At 42.7% G+C, this 17,697-nt stretch overlaps 1 protein-coding gene across 2 annotated transcripts in view; it reads right to left on the bottom strand.

Annotated features, from left to right (window-relative positions):
- EPHA5 (EPH receptor A5) overlaps positions 1-17,697 on the bottom strand; it is a 227,078-nt gene that overhangs the window by 98,644 nt on the left and 110,737 nt on the right. For both annotated transcript variants that reach the window (XM_060282232.2, XM_035135822.3), the window contains exon 4: positions 2,635-2,790. In XM_060282232.2, the coding sequence (XP_060138215.2) occupies positions 2,635-2,790 (156 nt within the window). The remainder of the gene's footprint in view (positions 1-2,634; positions 2,791-17,697) is intronic.

A 17,697-nucleotide genomic window follows, 5' to 3' on the forward strand; every position in this document is an offset into this window, starting at 1 on the left:
TAAACAATTCTGTTCCTGAACTGGCCATGGGGGGCAACTACTGTTCTTCTCACACTCTTGCTTCTCGGCCATACAAACAAGCAAATCAACGCACTTCACTGTTTTCCAACGTCCTGCACTCAGCTCTCTTCCACTCGCCCTACTTCTGTGCTGCAAGCGGAAAGGTAATAATAGGAGACACAGATGCTGCAACAGATAAGGGAATCCGCTCCCTTACCCGAAAATAATGCAATAATTCTGGGGAGGGTACTCAGGGTGGCACAGATCACATAAGAGAAACTAAAGGACATAATAAAGCCCCAAGGACTTAGGTCTGACAGCCCCACAGAAGAAGGACTCTGATCTCGTCTAACAAAAATAATCATTGAACAGCTGCTTGATAGGAAGAACTTTGGCAGGTGAAATTTCCTTTATTGTGTTTTCACACCGGGGGTGAGGGAAAGAGATACCCCTATGAATTTGTCTTAAATTTTCCCTGGGGTGGCAGGGGGGGGGGCGTGAGGGAGAGTTAGTTGACAGGGACTGAGGTCGGCTTACAGATGAAATAAGAACAGCGAAAAACACAACAAAAAATAATAATTAAAAAAATCATTTTAAACAATAATAGAATTAAAACTATATCATAGTTTATAAATGCAGTTGTAGAAGTTTTCCATTCACTGCACTTGTGTTTCGGACTAGGAAACAATTACATAAACAAATAAGAAATGCACATAAAATCTGTAAAATGCCTCTGGAGGAACCAAGATTACACATTAGGGTTGGGATGGACCAAAACTGTTTCTCCTTCGGACCATGTTCTTTTTCTTCCTCTGCCCTCACAGTTCTTACTCTCATTTGCCCGCATCACCAACTCAATCTAACTCAGTACCCCCATCCATCTCCCCCAGATAATTCCATCCATAAATATAAATAAAATTGGCTATTACGGCCAAATAGATTGAATGGCAAAGTGGGCAAATAACACCATGGGCAGTGAGAGGGGGGGGGGAATAGAGGGGAGGAAAATTATCCAAGTAGCCACCAGTAGTAGATTGTGAATGTTCAGTGAGCATTTTGTTCAGCTGAACTGTCATCATTTAGAGGTGAAAATAGAAGCTGTAGCATTTGTATTTACGAACAGTCTCAAACTACATTACATTACAAAGATTGAATTCTATACATATTTCCTATTATATAAATCACGGTTTTCCTCACAATCAGTTCTGTTAGTAAAAAAAAAAATAAACTTTTCTGTCTTCCATTACGTCTCCTGCAATCAGCATCAAGGAAATTATTGTCTTGTGATTCTCCTTCTCTCGCCAGACGCATACTAATGCCAAGTCCCACATCCTCACTCTTCTCAACATTTCAATAATTTATCACCTTTTGCAAAAAGAAGGAAACTCTCTAGTAAGCTCTTATCCCTGTGCTGTCTCTCTCTTTGAAAATTCACTAAGGCTACTCCCTCACCACCGCCATCTCAATTAAACTAACTTCTCTTAGGTTAGTAGCATGGATATAAGGCATGCAGGAGATAGAAATCTTGAGTTTTGCAACTATCTGGAAAAAAATGAGATGGAGAGTGAGCAGTGTCTTGCATGTGGGGAAGAGATGATGTATGCCAGCTTCCTTGTGGTCAATTTCTTTGTAGGTAATAATAATAATAATAATAATAATAATAATAATAATAATAATAATAATATATTTATACCCCGCCCTCCCCAGTCAAATCCGGGCTCAGGGCGGCTAACACCAATAACCAATTACAATAAAACATAAAAGGCACTTAATTAAAATACAGATTAAAATACAGTATTAAAATTTAAAATGCAGCCTCATTTTAAGTAGTCCATAAATCCAAGCCATGAGGGAGGAAAACACAGGGGTCAGACTAAGTCCAACCCAAAGGCCAGGCGGAACAGCTCTGTCTTGCAGGCCCTGCGGAAAGATGACAAATCTCACAGGGCCCTGGTCTCCTGTGAAAAAGCATTCCACCAAGTTGGGGCCAATACTGAAAAGGCCCTGGCCCTAGTAGAGGCCAATCTAGCCACCTAATGGCTCGGGATCTCCAGAATATTGTTAAAGTCCTCCGTGGGGCATACCGTGGGGTATTATTACAACACTCTAGAACTCCATTAGTTTTTCTTCTTCTGGATACCAAATACTACCATATGAATTTCCTATAGCTCAGAGGTGTATGGAAAAATTATCAAGCTTCCTTTTGCCATACATGCCTTTCCACACACAAAACCCTAACTGTTCAAAGCATGGCCCAGAATTGTCCTGCCACCCCACCAGAACAACCTCTTACAGCATCTGCAAAAGAATGGTGTAATGGCTGCAACCACAACTATAGGAAAATGTAAGGCAACAAAGAAGGACATGAAAAGAAGTGGGAGGGACAGGGGGTCTGATCTTGCCCCTTCCTCATCTCCCTCCCCATGTTTCACTGCCCAAACTCCTTTCCCCCTTGACCATATCTAGACCTCCATCTGACATCTTGGGGAACCACTTTCGTTTCAATTTGGGACAGATGGACCAATGGTCTGACTCAGTGTAAGCCGGTACCTGTGTTCTCAATGATCACAACCGTCATTTAACACGTCACTTGTAAAACGAGCACTTTAACTTATTAAGTGCAAGCAAACTCACTTGTGCATGCCATCGTAGGTGGGTCAGATTCCTTTCGGAAATAGTGCTCTTCACAAACACAGGAAGTTGACGCTTCTTCGCGTGTGTAACTGTGTGGAGGGCATTTCGTGCACGTCGGACTCTGTGGCGAGTCTTTAAAGAATCCTGACCGACACGCTGCAAGAGAAGAACCAACATTTAAGTTCAAAGCTGCTATGTGGGAATCCAAGAGTCAACCAAGTCCAGCCCCTCACCCACCCAAAAAGAAGAAGATGCGAAGTTGTTTCTTCAGAGAGAGTGTGACTCCTAGAGTGGGCATTTCCCCAACAATCTAATACAGGCATAGGCAAACTCGACCCTCCAGATGTTTTGGGACTACAACTCCCATCATCCCTGATCACTGGTCCTGTTAGCTGGGGGTGATGGGAGCTGTAGTCCCAAAACATCTGGAGGGCCGAGTTTGCCTATGCCTGACCTAATACCACCCCCACCCCCATCAAGATACATTTTCTACAACTGAAACTCGGTCTGGGGGGGGGAGGGGGAAATCACACACTCGTTATTTAAATGTCAGCGTAAATGCAGTTTTTTATTCTCTTTTCGTCGTATACCAACCCCGTAGTTTTATCATTAATTTTTGCCTTCAGGTGTTACAGCTAAGAAATCTTCAAGCACCTGAAAACATTAGAATGCTGCTTTTGAGCTTCTTCTTCTTTTTTAAGAGCTGCATTTCAGGGAAATGGTTGAAAGTGCTTTTCACTTTTAATAGCTACCCTCTTCTCCTAAAAATAAACGTCTTAGCCAAAATTGAAATAGTGCATTGGCCTAGAAAGGAAATGGGATATTTGCAGAGAAGGTGCTGTAATGAATTTTTTTTAAAGAAAGAAAAAAACCTCAATGCTCTTTGTTTTCCCATCCCTCAGAAACCTGCAAAGAATTTCAAATTACCACATATCTGACAGATTCCTCAAAGTTTGCTCCAAGCTAGACATGTCCCCTGTAAAATACATGCCTCCAGGATTTAATATGACTGTACAACAGAGCATGTTGGCTGAAAGTGTGAGGGGGCTATTATTCTCATGCTTTTTGTCCTGCACAGTAGTGGCTGGAAAATTTACTTCTTTTTAGTAGGAAAGAAAAAAGGATCATTATTATACTTTTCTACACTTAGCATTCATGGGTTACCAGTGGTATAAAGCAGGGAATATCTTTTGCATGCACTGTTTGTTTTTGATTGTATAGTCTTAGAGAGACGAGCCCAGACCTTTGTACTGTATTAAAATTTTGGCAGCTGATTTAGCATTATGCCTGAGGAACTTATAGAATAATGTTTTGAGCTATGAAACGTGGGCCAATTCAACTACGATGGCTTTGGGCACAGACTGTTATGCTTCTGATCTGAATCAAAACCTTGCTTCGGAGCACCTGACGTTCTGTATGTCTCCCTGCTGGCTTGCATGGGGGGAAATGACAGAAAACCTGTTTACTTTGTGACAGAACTTGATTAAATCTGCATGCATACTAGCAACATGTTCTCCCCGAAAGATGCAGACTAGAAGGAAAGAAAGACACACAGTACTACCCATGTCTAGGAAAACTACAATGGTATACAGCTACCATATAGGATTCAACACAGCCATCATTGATAACAAGGTGCAAGCAATTAAGAAAAACAAAGCATTAACCCATATATGATGCTTCAATAGTATATTTAATGCTTAAAAAAATCCCTACTAGAGATGAATGGTTACTCAAACTTACAGAATATGCGGAATTAGCCTCTTTCTGAAAGAATAAAGACAAACCCAGACAGGAGTTCATTCTAGAATGGGATAATTTCAAGAACTACTTGAAAAGTAGTTGTAATATAAGCACGGTAGTTGCCTTTGAATGATTTCTGTAAATAATATATCTATAAAGGAAAATGACATCAAAACAGAAGAGAGATTTTTTTACAAGTAACAATGATAAATTAAAGTAATATGTTTATTACAAAGGGAAACATGGAGAGAATGGGAGGACTTGTATAGAAAACACATAGTTGAAATTATATGTAATTTTCTTTGTGAACATAGATATCCTTGTTGGACCAACCGAAATGGAGATACTGGTAACTTCGTGTTGTATATACAGTGGTGCCTCGCTAGATGAACGCCGTGTAAGAAATTTTTTTCGCTTAACGAAGAGATTTTTCGAGCGGAGGTTGCCTCGCTAGACGAATTCGTTTTGTGAAAAAATTGTCTAGCGAATCGCGGTTTCCCATAGGAATGCATTGAAATTCAATTAATGCGTTCCTATGGGCAAAAAATAAAATAAAATAAATTTCAATGCATTTCTATGGGATTCGCTAGACGAATTTTTCGTTATAAGAATTGACCCGTGGAACGAATTAAATTCATCTAGTGAGGAACCACTGTATATGGGAAATGATTAATAAAGCATTTAAAAATTGAAAAGGAAAAAAAAGAATAGTAAATTCCAAATGAAAAACTCAATGTAACATTTGATGGCTAAATTAGCATGTTGTTCCCACTGTGTTAAAAGCCGCTATTCCAAATTAGTTGAGCTCGAGTGTATACAAAGCCTCATTTTAGAACAGCCTCTTGAGAGCTGTTGCCTTCTTAGAATAACTCACCCAATTGAATTCTTGGGGAAATGTAAAGGATTTTTAAGTGTTTCAATGAGTTGTAATTTGTATGCACTAAACAAGAGTTTACAGCAATATAATCTTTAATTCCCTTATCTTCTCCCTTAGTTTTCTACATATGAAGAGTGTTCTGTGGATTATATTTGCTGCCAACTGCATTTTTTTTAGTCTTTTCTGCATGTAGTGGGATTTATAAAAATAATATTTGTGCTTCCACTACCAGTAATTTTGTATTACACTGCGGTCCTATGCATGTCTACTCAAATGTAAGTCCATCTGAGCTTAATGGGACTTACTGCAGGTAATCATGTATGATTGGAGCCTTAGTCCTGTGGTGAAAAACATCTGATGTAGTTGATGTTTATTTTATTTACAGCGGTAGTGATGGTGATGATGATGATTACACAGCCCCAGCCACTCGGGGGGGGGGGCTTCCATCATAATATAAAAACACAGTGAGATGTCAAACATTAAAAACTTCCCAGTACAGGGCTGCCCTCAGATGTCTTCAGAAAGTTGTATAGTTGTTTATCTGTTTGACATCTGATGGGAGGGCATTCCACAGGGCAGGCACCACTACCGAGAAGGCCCTCTGTCTGGTTTCCTGTAACCTCACTTCTCACAGTGAGGAAACTGCCAGAAGGCCCTTGGAGCTGGACTTCAGTGTCCGGGCTGAACGATGGGGTAGAGACTCTCCTTAAGATATACAGTGTCAAGGCCAATTCACACTTTGAATTGTGCTTGGAAATGTACTGGGATGAAATGCAGATCTTTCAGGAAGCCATTTGGATCCATTAAGTGGTGGGGGAAGACGATTTGAATTGGTCCCACCTCCCTGAGGAGGGGAAGGGTCGTGGAGAAGTCCAGCTGCACCACAAAGTGATTAGACCATGGAACTTACTTTGTTCCACTGGAACTTAGTGTCAGATCACCCACATCCACACCAGATCTACGGCTTATAGCTGCCATGTCTCCCGCTGAAAAATGCGGGATCAGCAGTGGCGCGGCACCGGAAGTCACTTCTATGCATGTCCGGACATGCATAGAAGCGACTTCCGGTCCTGCGCTACCCATGTCTAGGCACCGGAAATCGGGCGGCTCCAGGGCCCAAAATGGAGCCTCCCTGGCAGGTAGGAAATCCGGGGGATTTCTGGGATTTTGTTCAATCCGGGCTGCCAGCGGGAAACGACTTTAAAAACGAGGTTTTCCCGTGAAAAACGGGAGACCTAGCAGCTATGCTAAGGTGTGTCCATGGCTATGAGTAGGGCTAGACTTATTCAGAGACAGACCCATGCAGACAAAGCCTTCCTTGAAGTCCCAAGTGGCCACTTGTAAGGTCATGTTAGCATAGATGTTAAAATCACCTAGGCCACCAACCTATGAGTCTCTAGGAGAACATCTGACATGACCTGAAGCAACTTACACAGGGAATCCTTGGTCCTTCCACTTACAATTAGGGACCATATATATAATATACCATTTGAATTATCTTTTTTTTTTTTTTTACATGATTGCTCGAGCTACAATTTTCTCCTGAGAACACTTCCACCAAAATATATTTTGGGCTTGTTTCTTAGTTCCCTACATTTTTCAGTCGCATTTTGAGACTTGCCTCTTTCCCCTCTTTTGTATTTGATACTGCCCTCGTTTCCCTCTCCTCTTCCGTTGCTCCCGCCTCCTCAGTTGCCCCACAGCTCCACCCCCTACTGTTCCTAGGTTCTGTTTCCTACTTGCCCCTGTGAACTCGGCTTGCTTTTGCAATAAATCTTCCTTTTTAATTAACTATGCTTGCTGTGTTATCAAGACGGGAACCGGGACTCCTGAGAGAAGAAGACTTCCTCAAGGATCAGGGCAATGGCCCATCTAGCTCAGCATCCTGTTCTCACAGGATGCATATGGGAAGCCCACAAACAGGACCCCAGCACAAGAGCACTCTCCCCTCCAGCAGTTTTGCTGCCTCCATCGTGGTTTAGAACCATTTATACGCTGATCTGTCATGCACCAAAGAGCTATTGTGGAGGGCCTGGTTGGATCAGGACAGTATGGAGCAGCTGCTGGTTGACGACCCTGGGAAGAGCCCAGTGGCTTCAGATGGGCTTTTTGTGACAGTGGGAGGGAATTATGGATGAGGAGTCACCTCCTGAGGAAGGTCTCGGTTGCTTGGACTCAGCAGCATGGACTGCACCTGCTTCAGCCAAAGTTTCTGTGCCAACTTTGCCTCCAGTCTTGGTACCTGCTCCAGCACCACCAGAATCTGCCCCTAGCCTTTCCTCCCAGGAGGAATTAGACATGCAGTCTGGTTCAGATCAGGCACTGTTGCTTCCTCCGTCATGGAGATGATGATAATAATAATAATAATAATAATAATAATAATAATAATAATAATAATATTTATTATTTATACCCCGCCCATCTGGCTGGGTTTCCCCAGCCACTCTGGGCGGCTTCCAACAGAAAAATAAAACACAGTGATCTATTAACCATTAAAAGCCTCCCTAAACAGGGCTGCCTTCAGATGTCTTCTAAAAGTCTGGTAGTTGTTTTTTGGCGATCAGCCTTCTTTATGGTCCAGCTCTCACTTCCATACATCACTACTGGGAAAACCATAGCTTTAACTATACGGACCTTTGTCGGCAAGGTGATGTCTCTGCTTTTTAAGATGCTGTCTAGGTTTGTCATTGCTTTTCTCCCAAGAAGCAGGCGTCTTTTAATTTCGTGACTGCTGTCACCATCTGCAGTGATCATGTAACCCAAGAAAGTAAAATCTCTCACTGCCTCCATTTCTTCCCCTTCTATTTGTCAGGAGGTGATGGGACCAGTGGCCATGATCTTGGTTTCCCACAAAAGATATATGCAGGCAATTTTAAGAGAGGAAATGGAAAAGCCATCCTTGCAGGAGTTGAGCTCTATTGACTGGCTGCTGATACCTTCCGAAATCTAGCCCTTTAAAGTGAATATAAATCACAGCTACAGATAGTCTGAGAGTGCTTTCAGAATTGAATTTGTTCTGCAGGACTGTCCATAAATTACTCAAATGTGGGTCTCGTGCTTTATGGTTCCTGACATGAAATGCTGGTTTTTTATTTACTCCAAGGCTGTCTCTAAATAAGGCCCTATCTATAGAGATGTTTCATGTTGCATTTTAATATCTACAGGAGCTGGAGGGAGGGTGTTGACAGACGATAGGGGTGTCCCTTCCATTTAATTCCTTCTAAGGCTGCAACCCAATCCACTCGCACACAAACCCCAGAGAAGAAGAGAGATAAAAGCGAAGACACAAGCTCATATATAACAAGGGCAGCCTAGGTCTACAATGTACAGGATATAATTAGCCTTCAAAGCGGTCTTGGATTTATCCAATTATGCCTCATCAAGACGGACAGAAAATCATTACAGCACAAAAAAAGTTTGATGGGGTTCTATTCTGTGTAAACGAGCAGACACGAGATTTCTTTGATAGATCCTGATAAAAAGCAGTGCAATTTGCTGATGACAGTGCGATATGTGTGCCGCCTAATTGGTTTCGAAGAGGAACACACACGTTCATACCTCCTAAGATTTCAAAATCTGAAAGAAGCAAGATTAAAATTGCTCCCATCACCTAGCGTACAGAAGGAAGTACAAGATGGGTAAAGGTTTTCCCCATTTGGCGGTATTTAAGATATCAGCCTTCACGTACACCTTTCTGCATTGACCAATCTTCTGAGGATCCCCCGTTGCAAAGGATTCTGGAACATGCAGTTAATCCACCACACTGGACATTAACATGATGTTGACCAGGCATCCCCAAACTTCGGCCCTCTGGGTGTTTTGGACTACAATTCCCATCTTCCCCGACCACTGGTCCTGTTAGCTAGGGATCATGGGAGTTGTAGGCCAAAACATCTGGAGGGCCGCAGTTTGGGGATGCCTGATGTTGACTACATCCAACATTCCCCTTTAACTGCACATTGATTCCAACAATCAGTCATTGTGATCTTTCGGGGAAATTTGCCCATCATTAATTATCTTCAGGTTGAGAAACCCCTCGTGAGCTTCTAAATATTGATCTTGTGGGAAACAGTTTGGAAACCACTGCCTGAGCACCTCCAGTAAACAGGAGATCTTATACATAGAATCATAGAGTTGGAAGAAACCGCAAGGGCCATCCAGTCCAACCCCCTGCCAAGCAGGAAACACCATCAAAGCATTCCTGACAGATGGCTGTCAAGCCTCCGCTTAAAGACCTCCAAAGAAGGAGACTCCACCACACTCCTTGGCAGCAAATGCCACTGTCGATCAGCTCTTACATGAGCCCCCCTGAATCAGATCTGTCTTATTTTTGAGCAACACATATGCCAAGAGAGATAAAAGTGTCAGCAGGTTCCAAACCATTCGGTTTGACTTCTCCCCCCCCACCACCACCCCACCCAGTCAAGTGCCTTGACATTCAAGTTGGGTCGGAAGATGCAGAAATGGCTTAGGCATCCCAAAAGCCTTCAGGCATCTGATAGGAACTAGAACAGGGGTCAGCAAAGTTTTTCAGCAGGGGGCCGGTCCACTGTCCCTCAGGCCTTACAGTGGTCTTTGGAATGATTTCTATATATTGATTTCTGATTGGAAGATCCTGGTCATAATCAATACTTGTGACAACATTATTTTATTCATAAATTTAAGCTACACCTTGGGATTTTTTGGTTAAGATTAGCGCTTGCATGTCCATTCCATTTTAAAACCACCTTCTCCGCAATAAATGACTTTCCTCCAAATGGCACGGATCCTGGGGATTTCAATTTCTCACAAACTCTCACTTTATTCCACTTTTTAAAAATTCACCATTTCTTATTCAGCTGCGTTATAAAAAGGTACTTATCAGGATTGCGACACCATGACTTGTTTTAATAGCAGTCCCTTGGGTGTGAAATAGGGGCTGGGGTGAGGAAGAGTGAGATGAGAAAACAATTCTCCGTCTAATTAAAATAAAAGTTTGAAGCTGTTACAGACACCTGTTCTTTTCTTAGTTCCTTACATTATAATTATCTACTCATTTGATTAGCAGCCAGAAAGGTGAGGGGGGTGGGAATCCTTAAAATAAAACCACTGCCAAAACAGCAGTCATTTTTAGACACAAGAGCTAAGGTGCTACTGTTGCAAAGCCGCTTCTGTTATTGCTGGTCTGCCATTTTTGCAAAAAACACACCAAGATCAGAAGGCTAAATAAAGCGACGACATGGCTGTAGTGATGGGATTCAAAATGTTTTATTGTGTGCGTCTGCTTCCAGAGCTTGCACTGACAGACGGTGGTAGCAGGCAAACAGGAAGTGAAGCGGGTGGTGCTGTGGTCTAAACCACTGAGCCTCTTGTGCTTGCTGATCAGAAGGTCGGCAGTTCGAATCCCTGCGACAGTGTGGACAAACGCCTGAAAACGAGATGAGCGCTGCAACCCCATACAGTCATACCTTGGTTTAAGTACACCTCATTTTGAGTATTTTCAGTTTATGGACTCCGCGGACCTGTCTGGAACGGATTAATCCACTTTCCATTACTTTCAATGGGAAAGTTTGCTTCAGGTTAAGTACGCTTTAGGTTAAGTACAGACTTCCGGAACCAATTGGGTTTGTAAACTGAGGTACCACTGTCCTTTGGCTGGACATAACTGTCCAGGGGTCCTTTATATTTTACCCTTTTGCCTACCTCATAAATGTGACTTCTGTTTAGTGTGTTAAATGCTACCAATGGTATATTGCAGTGGGCCTGCTGTGATGTCTCCTGCTCTAATCTTACATGGATAAGGTTCTCTGCAGCCAGGTGGGTTGTAGGTAATCAAGGATGCTAATTCAGAAGCCTGGCCGCCACTCATATTCTTTGTGCATGCTTAGAGGACTTGGTGGGGAGGTACAGAGGAGCCTCAGCGAAAAGTGGAGTCTCCACATCCCTCACTTCTTCAAATACAGCGGCTCTGGAGAACTCTTCACCTCCTCAAATTACTGGTTCACACCAAGCAAATTGGTTCAGGGGGTGATTTTGCTTACCAATGTACAGTGGTGCCTCGCTTAATGAACGCCCTGTGAGACGAAATTTTCGCTTAAAGAAAGGATTTTTCTAGCGGAGGTTGCCTCGCTAGACGAATTTGTTTTACGAAAAATTCGTCTAGTGAATTGCGGTTTCCCATAGGAATGCATTGAAATTCAATTAATGCGTTCCTATGGGCAATTTTTTTCAAAAAATAATAATTCAATGCATTCCTATGGGATTCGCTAGACGAATTTTTCATTATAAGAATAGACCCATGGAACGAATTAAATTCATCTAGCGAGGCACCACTGTATTGCTTCTGCTCTTCCCCACCCCTCAGATTTTTTAAAAAATAATTATATATTTTTTTAAAAAACAACAACAACAACAGCACAGTTGACAAAGTCAACTGGCTCCCATTGGTGGTGGCAGTAGCAGACAGAACACTAACCTCCACTATGCCCCCCCCCACAGGAATAATACAAGGAACCATCATTTCCTTTATTCTGGGTTCATTATGTGGTAGGGAGATATGTGAGTTTTGGCCACCCCTGCTGCCTTCCACACAGCCAACTAGCTTTTTCAACCTCTTTACAAATGTCCTGGAAGTGCAAGCCCCCCCCCCAAAAAAAAGCCAGCCTAATTTATTGCAAAAGAAATGAGCTGAACACAAATAAGGGTAGGAAGAAGGAGAGGGAACTACTGTGGAGGGCAGAAGTTTGAGCTGCCTTATTTTTTTTTTCCCACTCCTGGACATTAGAGAAAACGTTGAAGGAACACAGAAGAAGACATTAAAAACAGAGACCGCCCCTTCTCCAGATAAAAACAAAATGAAAACTATACAGATTATTTCCGCTCATCTCAAATCAGAAAAACAACTTTTATTCAGTTGTGTTGTATATACTGTACCAACTTTCTACCAATGCACACTTGTTTACTTTAAATAGGTGTGACTTAGCACAAATGATTGAAGGAATTAAAGCTTTGTTGTCCTCACATTCATAGCAAGCAAATCCAATACAGTATCAAACATTTGCAGATGGTTCCAACAATTGGATTTAAGATGCAATACCCGCCACACGCAATTTATTTTGCCCCCAGGGCATGGGTGCATACAGAGATATCTTAGTTTTAAAAGATATAAACCTTGAGCTTTCAGGCACAGAATCAGACAGCAAAGCATTGCAACTCTAAATATTTGAATGCTCCAGACAGAAAAGCCACCAATCTACCATTCTGAACTTTTGAGCTGGAAAAAATCATGGCTGCAGAGCCAAACACATTCAACATTTCTTTCGCTGCTGGGGTTAAGAAATATAACATCACCCAAGAACGTCACCCAATCACTTTAATAAGGAGACCATCAACAAAATAAGTGGCTAAACAGTATGGGAGAATTCCACTGCCAATATATTAGCTCCTGTGACAGGAAAGCACTGCAATGCATTCTTACCTGTGCTTGACATATTGATTCTGCTTGTTATAGCATTACAAGGACCATGAATCTTCACCTTTGCAAGTATTAATTTGACAAGATATCTATCTTCTTGGGCGGTTGAGGAAGCTGGAAGACCCTCCCCCCCCCAAAAAAAACTGACTGAAAATAGTATGGTGGTATTTCTATAAGACAAGCCATAGGAGCCAACTCCTATTGGCCGTGAAGGCTTCGGTCCCTACAATAAAATAATTGAGGGAGTGGGCCCCCACAAAGTTGATGGACATTCCCATTCAAATGGTTTGTTTGTGTTGCATCATGTGATCGATTATGAGGGGTGGGGCTTACCTGGGCCCCCACAACATTTCATTCAAGTTGGCACCCCTGCGACAAGCTATCAAGTTGACACTTGGAAGTCCAAGGAAGAATAGTGAATAGTGAAGAATAGTGGATAGTGTGCACCATAGCTCAGGCTTGAAGTTTGTAGATCATGATCCACAGTTACTTAAGAGAAAGACAAAGACTCAGAGAAAGAAGAGGGAGAGGGGAGACAGAAGAAAAACAGTCGGAGAGCAGAGACTTCTATCTGGGTTCACTTTCAAGGAATATAATGGGCTATTTTGGTTTCCAAGAGCAATCAGATGAACCCGCCCAGTCAAGATTGATTCTCAAGCTAAGAAATCCTAAACAATTTGAAGCAATAAAATGATCCCCTGCAATCATCACACCATTGTTGAAATGGGAAATGAAGACTCTGAAGACTCCATCATCCGAATTAAGAAACCACAATAAATCAATCAGTAGTCCATGGCTGACTCTTTTTCAACATACCAGTAGTATATAAGTCCATAGCAATTTCTGGCCCACCTGCCCAGATATATCTATGTTAGTAAAAAGAAACACACACACACACACACACACACACACACACACACACACACACACCTTCAGTCTTAGTGATGTTTCCAGTCTGCTCACCTGGAAGAAAATCTGTAGGAAAGTAGTTACAAACCAGTCTGTTGTTTTAGCTAATGTGTCAATAATATTTGTGTGTGTGGATTCTTCAAGAGGGAGGGTTGTCTCAGAGCCAAGCCTGGAGGAGGGCAATGAACTGAGAGGAAACAGTGGAATGAGAGCTGCTCAGCCTCGCCGCGTGACAGTGAGATTAGAAAGAGAAGCAGCCATGTCATAACCACCAGGAATCTGCATGGCATGTTCCAAGCTTCAGAGGAGCTCCTCCATTCTTCCCTCGAGATTCCAGCGGTTGCAGGTGTGCTTTCCAGGGGCCCTTGGGGAGCAATGAGTCCCTCAAAAGGGACTGTGGTGTCCTTATGATATATAGTTTATTTACACAACCTGCACCTAATTGGAAGCATCGTAGAACACTCACATCGCATGAGGGTCTGGCTTCCCCTTAAGGGCAACATTGGATTCGAAGAACAGCAAAAAGCCACCCCATTTCTCTTTGCTCCAGCCTGTCATCCTCAGCTCATGGGGAGTTCTGCCCGTCCTTCTCCTTCTCACTGCTAAGCAACTCCAAGGACCTCCTCCCAGCCTACATCATTCAAAGTTGAACCCCTAAAACTGTTATTTGCCTCTGCCCACTAGCGTCCAGCAAAGAAGGGGTCCTACTGTCTCTTGCCCTCTGACAGTTTCCTTGATGGCCTTTGTCCCCTGTTAATGGCCCGTCCAGTTAGCTCGGCTCTTTAGCATAACTAAATCCAAGAAGTTTCCATGTTTGGCAAAGGTTAATTGAACCTTGCTTAATTCTAACTTTTACTAAATCCAAGAATTACAGGGAGGATCTGGCACAAACCCACAACACCTTTAAGGGGATCTAAAAGGTAAAGGGACCCCTGACTGTTACATCCAGTCGTGACCGACTCTGGGGTTGTGGCGCTCATCTTGCTCTTATGACCGAGGGAGCCGGCGTACAGCTTCCAAGTCATGTGGCCAGCATGACTAAGCCGCTTCTGGTGAAACCAGAGCAGCGCACGGAAACACCATTTACCTTCCCACTGGAGTGGTACCTATTTATCTACTTGCACTTTGACATGTTTTTAAACTGCTAGGTGGGCAGGAGCTGGGACCAAGCAATGGGAGCTCACCCCGTCGCAGGGATTCGAACTGCCGACCTTCTGATCAGCAAGCCCTAGGCTCTGTGGTTTAACCCACAGTGCCACCTGCATCCCTTAAGGGGATCTACCCCCCCAAAAAAACCTCATAAAACATTGGGGGGTGCTTTTCACACAGAGATTGAGCTTCATCAGTCAGCTGTGCACAACAGTGGAGGTAAGTATCTTTTTTTCAAATATACCACCTAATTTTGGGAGAGAACAATGTGTTTGGCAATGATGTATGAGCTGATCGTAGCGGTATGTTGTTGAAGCCCGTCAATCTCCCTCCTCATTTATTAAAGATTGGGGATGCAGCGACTTTGGGTATCCTTGACTTCCACTGCTATGAAACTGGGAAGCAGAAAGGAAATTGCTTCAGCGCTGCTGTGGTCTGAAAACAGCCTTGAGAACCACAGGGAGCGTTTCATTTTCCACCCACCCTAGAGCCCCATCCTTGACACATGGCAGTAACATGGGGTAGAGTAGCAGACAGAGATGTGGGTTGTCAATTTGGATGTGGCAGGTTAAGCCTTGTGAACAGTGGTTAATGAGTCTGTGGTTCTGACTAGCCCAGCAGAGTCACCATTGCCACAATTTATGGTACTGAAACCCATAAAATGCAATGTGAAATAAAAATTTCCCTGAACATACTGTCATCATTTTCAAAGAGTAATCTCAGTGGGGTTTTTTTTTTGGGGGGGTGGATCTCTCTACAATCTCTCCATAATGTTTTTATAAATCTTTCATGTACCCTTTAGCATTTGAGAAGCACTTTTGTTTGGGGGGATATTGCTAACAGACAAGTTCAGTGTATTTGTGACCTACCATTTGCCATGGGTGATAGAAAAAGAATGTAAATTCATATTCCTTCGGCTCTTTCCAAAGTTATTCAAAACACACACACACACACACACACACACACACACACACAAAACACAACCCACCAACCCTCCACCACCTCCCTAAGGTTGAGAGATCATTTTCCTGTGGCCACGATACTTTCCTGGGTTTCTCATTCATAGGATCATTTCTCATTAGGTATAAGCAAGCAGGAGGTTAATTGTAATTGCATGGTCACCTGGACTATTGTGTGATTGGAAGCAGAGCCATTCTGCTGTGTCAGGTTTGACAGTATATTATTTCACGGCATTCGTTCCAGGATGCTCGTTAAATCTGCCATGGAGCCAAAGAACTAGTGATTTAAGTGCTCAATTTAGTGCGCTCCTTTTGCCTCTTGCTTCAGGCCGCTTTGGTGGCAGTAGCAGAATGTGAACGGAATGCCAAATATTGCTGCTTGACTAAGCAACATCACGAGATAAAGCCCCGTTGCTTTCTTTATGCCATGCAAGGATGTTGTGCATCAGCAATTATATACGCAAATTCGTCCGCAAGCCAAACTCTTCATTGCCCGCAAGGATATCCCAGATCCAGCATTAATAATTAGACAATCACCCACCTTAGCACTGTCTTTGGCACCCCTGCTACTACAAGAGGGGGGGGGGGACAGGTACATGCCGCACTAGGAAGCTAGCAATGTGTTGGGTGTCTGGATAGAAAGCCAGTTTCACTAAACTGTGCTTGGGTGAAGACAGCAACAGAGGGGATGAGAGAGAGAAGAGAGAGAAGAGAAGAGAAGAGAAGAGAAGAGAAGAGAAGAGAAGAGAAGAGAAGAGAAGAGAAGAGAAGAGAAGAGAAGAACTTGTGGGGGGTGTAAAGGATTAGTAAAGGATGAAAGAAGGATGAGATTCAGGAAATCTATAAACCTCCAATGAAGGAAAGAAGGACTAAGCTGAGGGAGCAATCACCCTTAGCTGAAAATCTAGTGAGAAGGAGAAAATAGGGAATCTAGTGAGAAGGAGAAAATAGGGAAATGGCAGAGGAAGGTCATGGAAGACTACCCTTTCCCTCTCTGTTATGCTTCTGGGGAAGGTAAGAAGCAGATCCGTCTCTCCAACCTGTTACAGTTCGGAGCTTTCCTTGTTTTTCATGGGAAATTCCAGCCCAAGGACAAAAGTTGTTATTGTGGGGAGCTGGAAGGAAGAGGTAAGCATGAAAGAGGAAGGAGCGGGCAGCCAAACAAAGTTCGCGAAAGTGCAAAAGCTGGAGGTGTGGTAGGCTGATGGAGGAAAACTATTTCAGTCCTCAAACGCCAACCAATTCCTGTCCGGGTTGCTCAGCCATTGCTACTGTGTCTTTTATCCTGGCGGATCAAGATAACCAGGGGACAACAAAAATTGCAAAAATTTTTAGCAGGGGCAATTAGAACAAGTTTCTTAATCAGCTTTCTAACATTCCTCAGCTTTAAAAAAAAAATCAAAAGAAAGCCTATTGTTTTATCTGTGGCTAAAGGACTGTGTATCAATTATGTTATTTGTAAATCTCCAGAATACATTTTGTATAGCTAACTATTTAGCTCTATCCCCTACATATTTTATCTTATTGTTATGGCTAGTGCAAATAAAGTTTCTATCATCTATCTATCTATCTATCTATCTATTCCTGTCCAGTCTCCCCCATGTTAGGATAGGCGACGTGCTACCCTGCTGTTTTTGATGCTGTGGGTTGCTACAGATTTGGTGGCAAACTATCACCATCTTTCATTTAATTTAGTTATGAGCCATGGGTAGATGAGACATGTTTCCTGAGATGGTGCAATGGGGGGGGGGGATTTGCTCATACAGTATTGGTTAGTATCAAGCTCTTCAGCCAAAACGAAACATTCACCTTCCATCGTAAATATAAGTCAATTTTAAATTAAAATGAATAGATTTTATGTTTATATGTTTATGTTTTATGAATTTGTTTGGGGACATGTTATGTTATGTTATGTTTGTTTAATTTGATATTGTTTATTATTTACTGTTTAAATGATTTAATTTGCCCAGCAAGTT

This window comes from Zootoca vivipara, chromosome 12 (assembly GCF_965207765.1).
Source record: "Zootoca vivipara chromosome 12, rZooViv2.hap1.1, whole genome shotgun sequence".
NCBI classification, from domain to species: domain Eukaryota; kingdom Metazoa; phylum Chordata; class Lepidosauria; order Squamata; family Lacertidae; genus Zootoca; species Zootoca vivipara.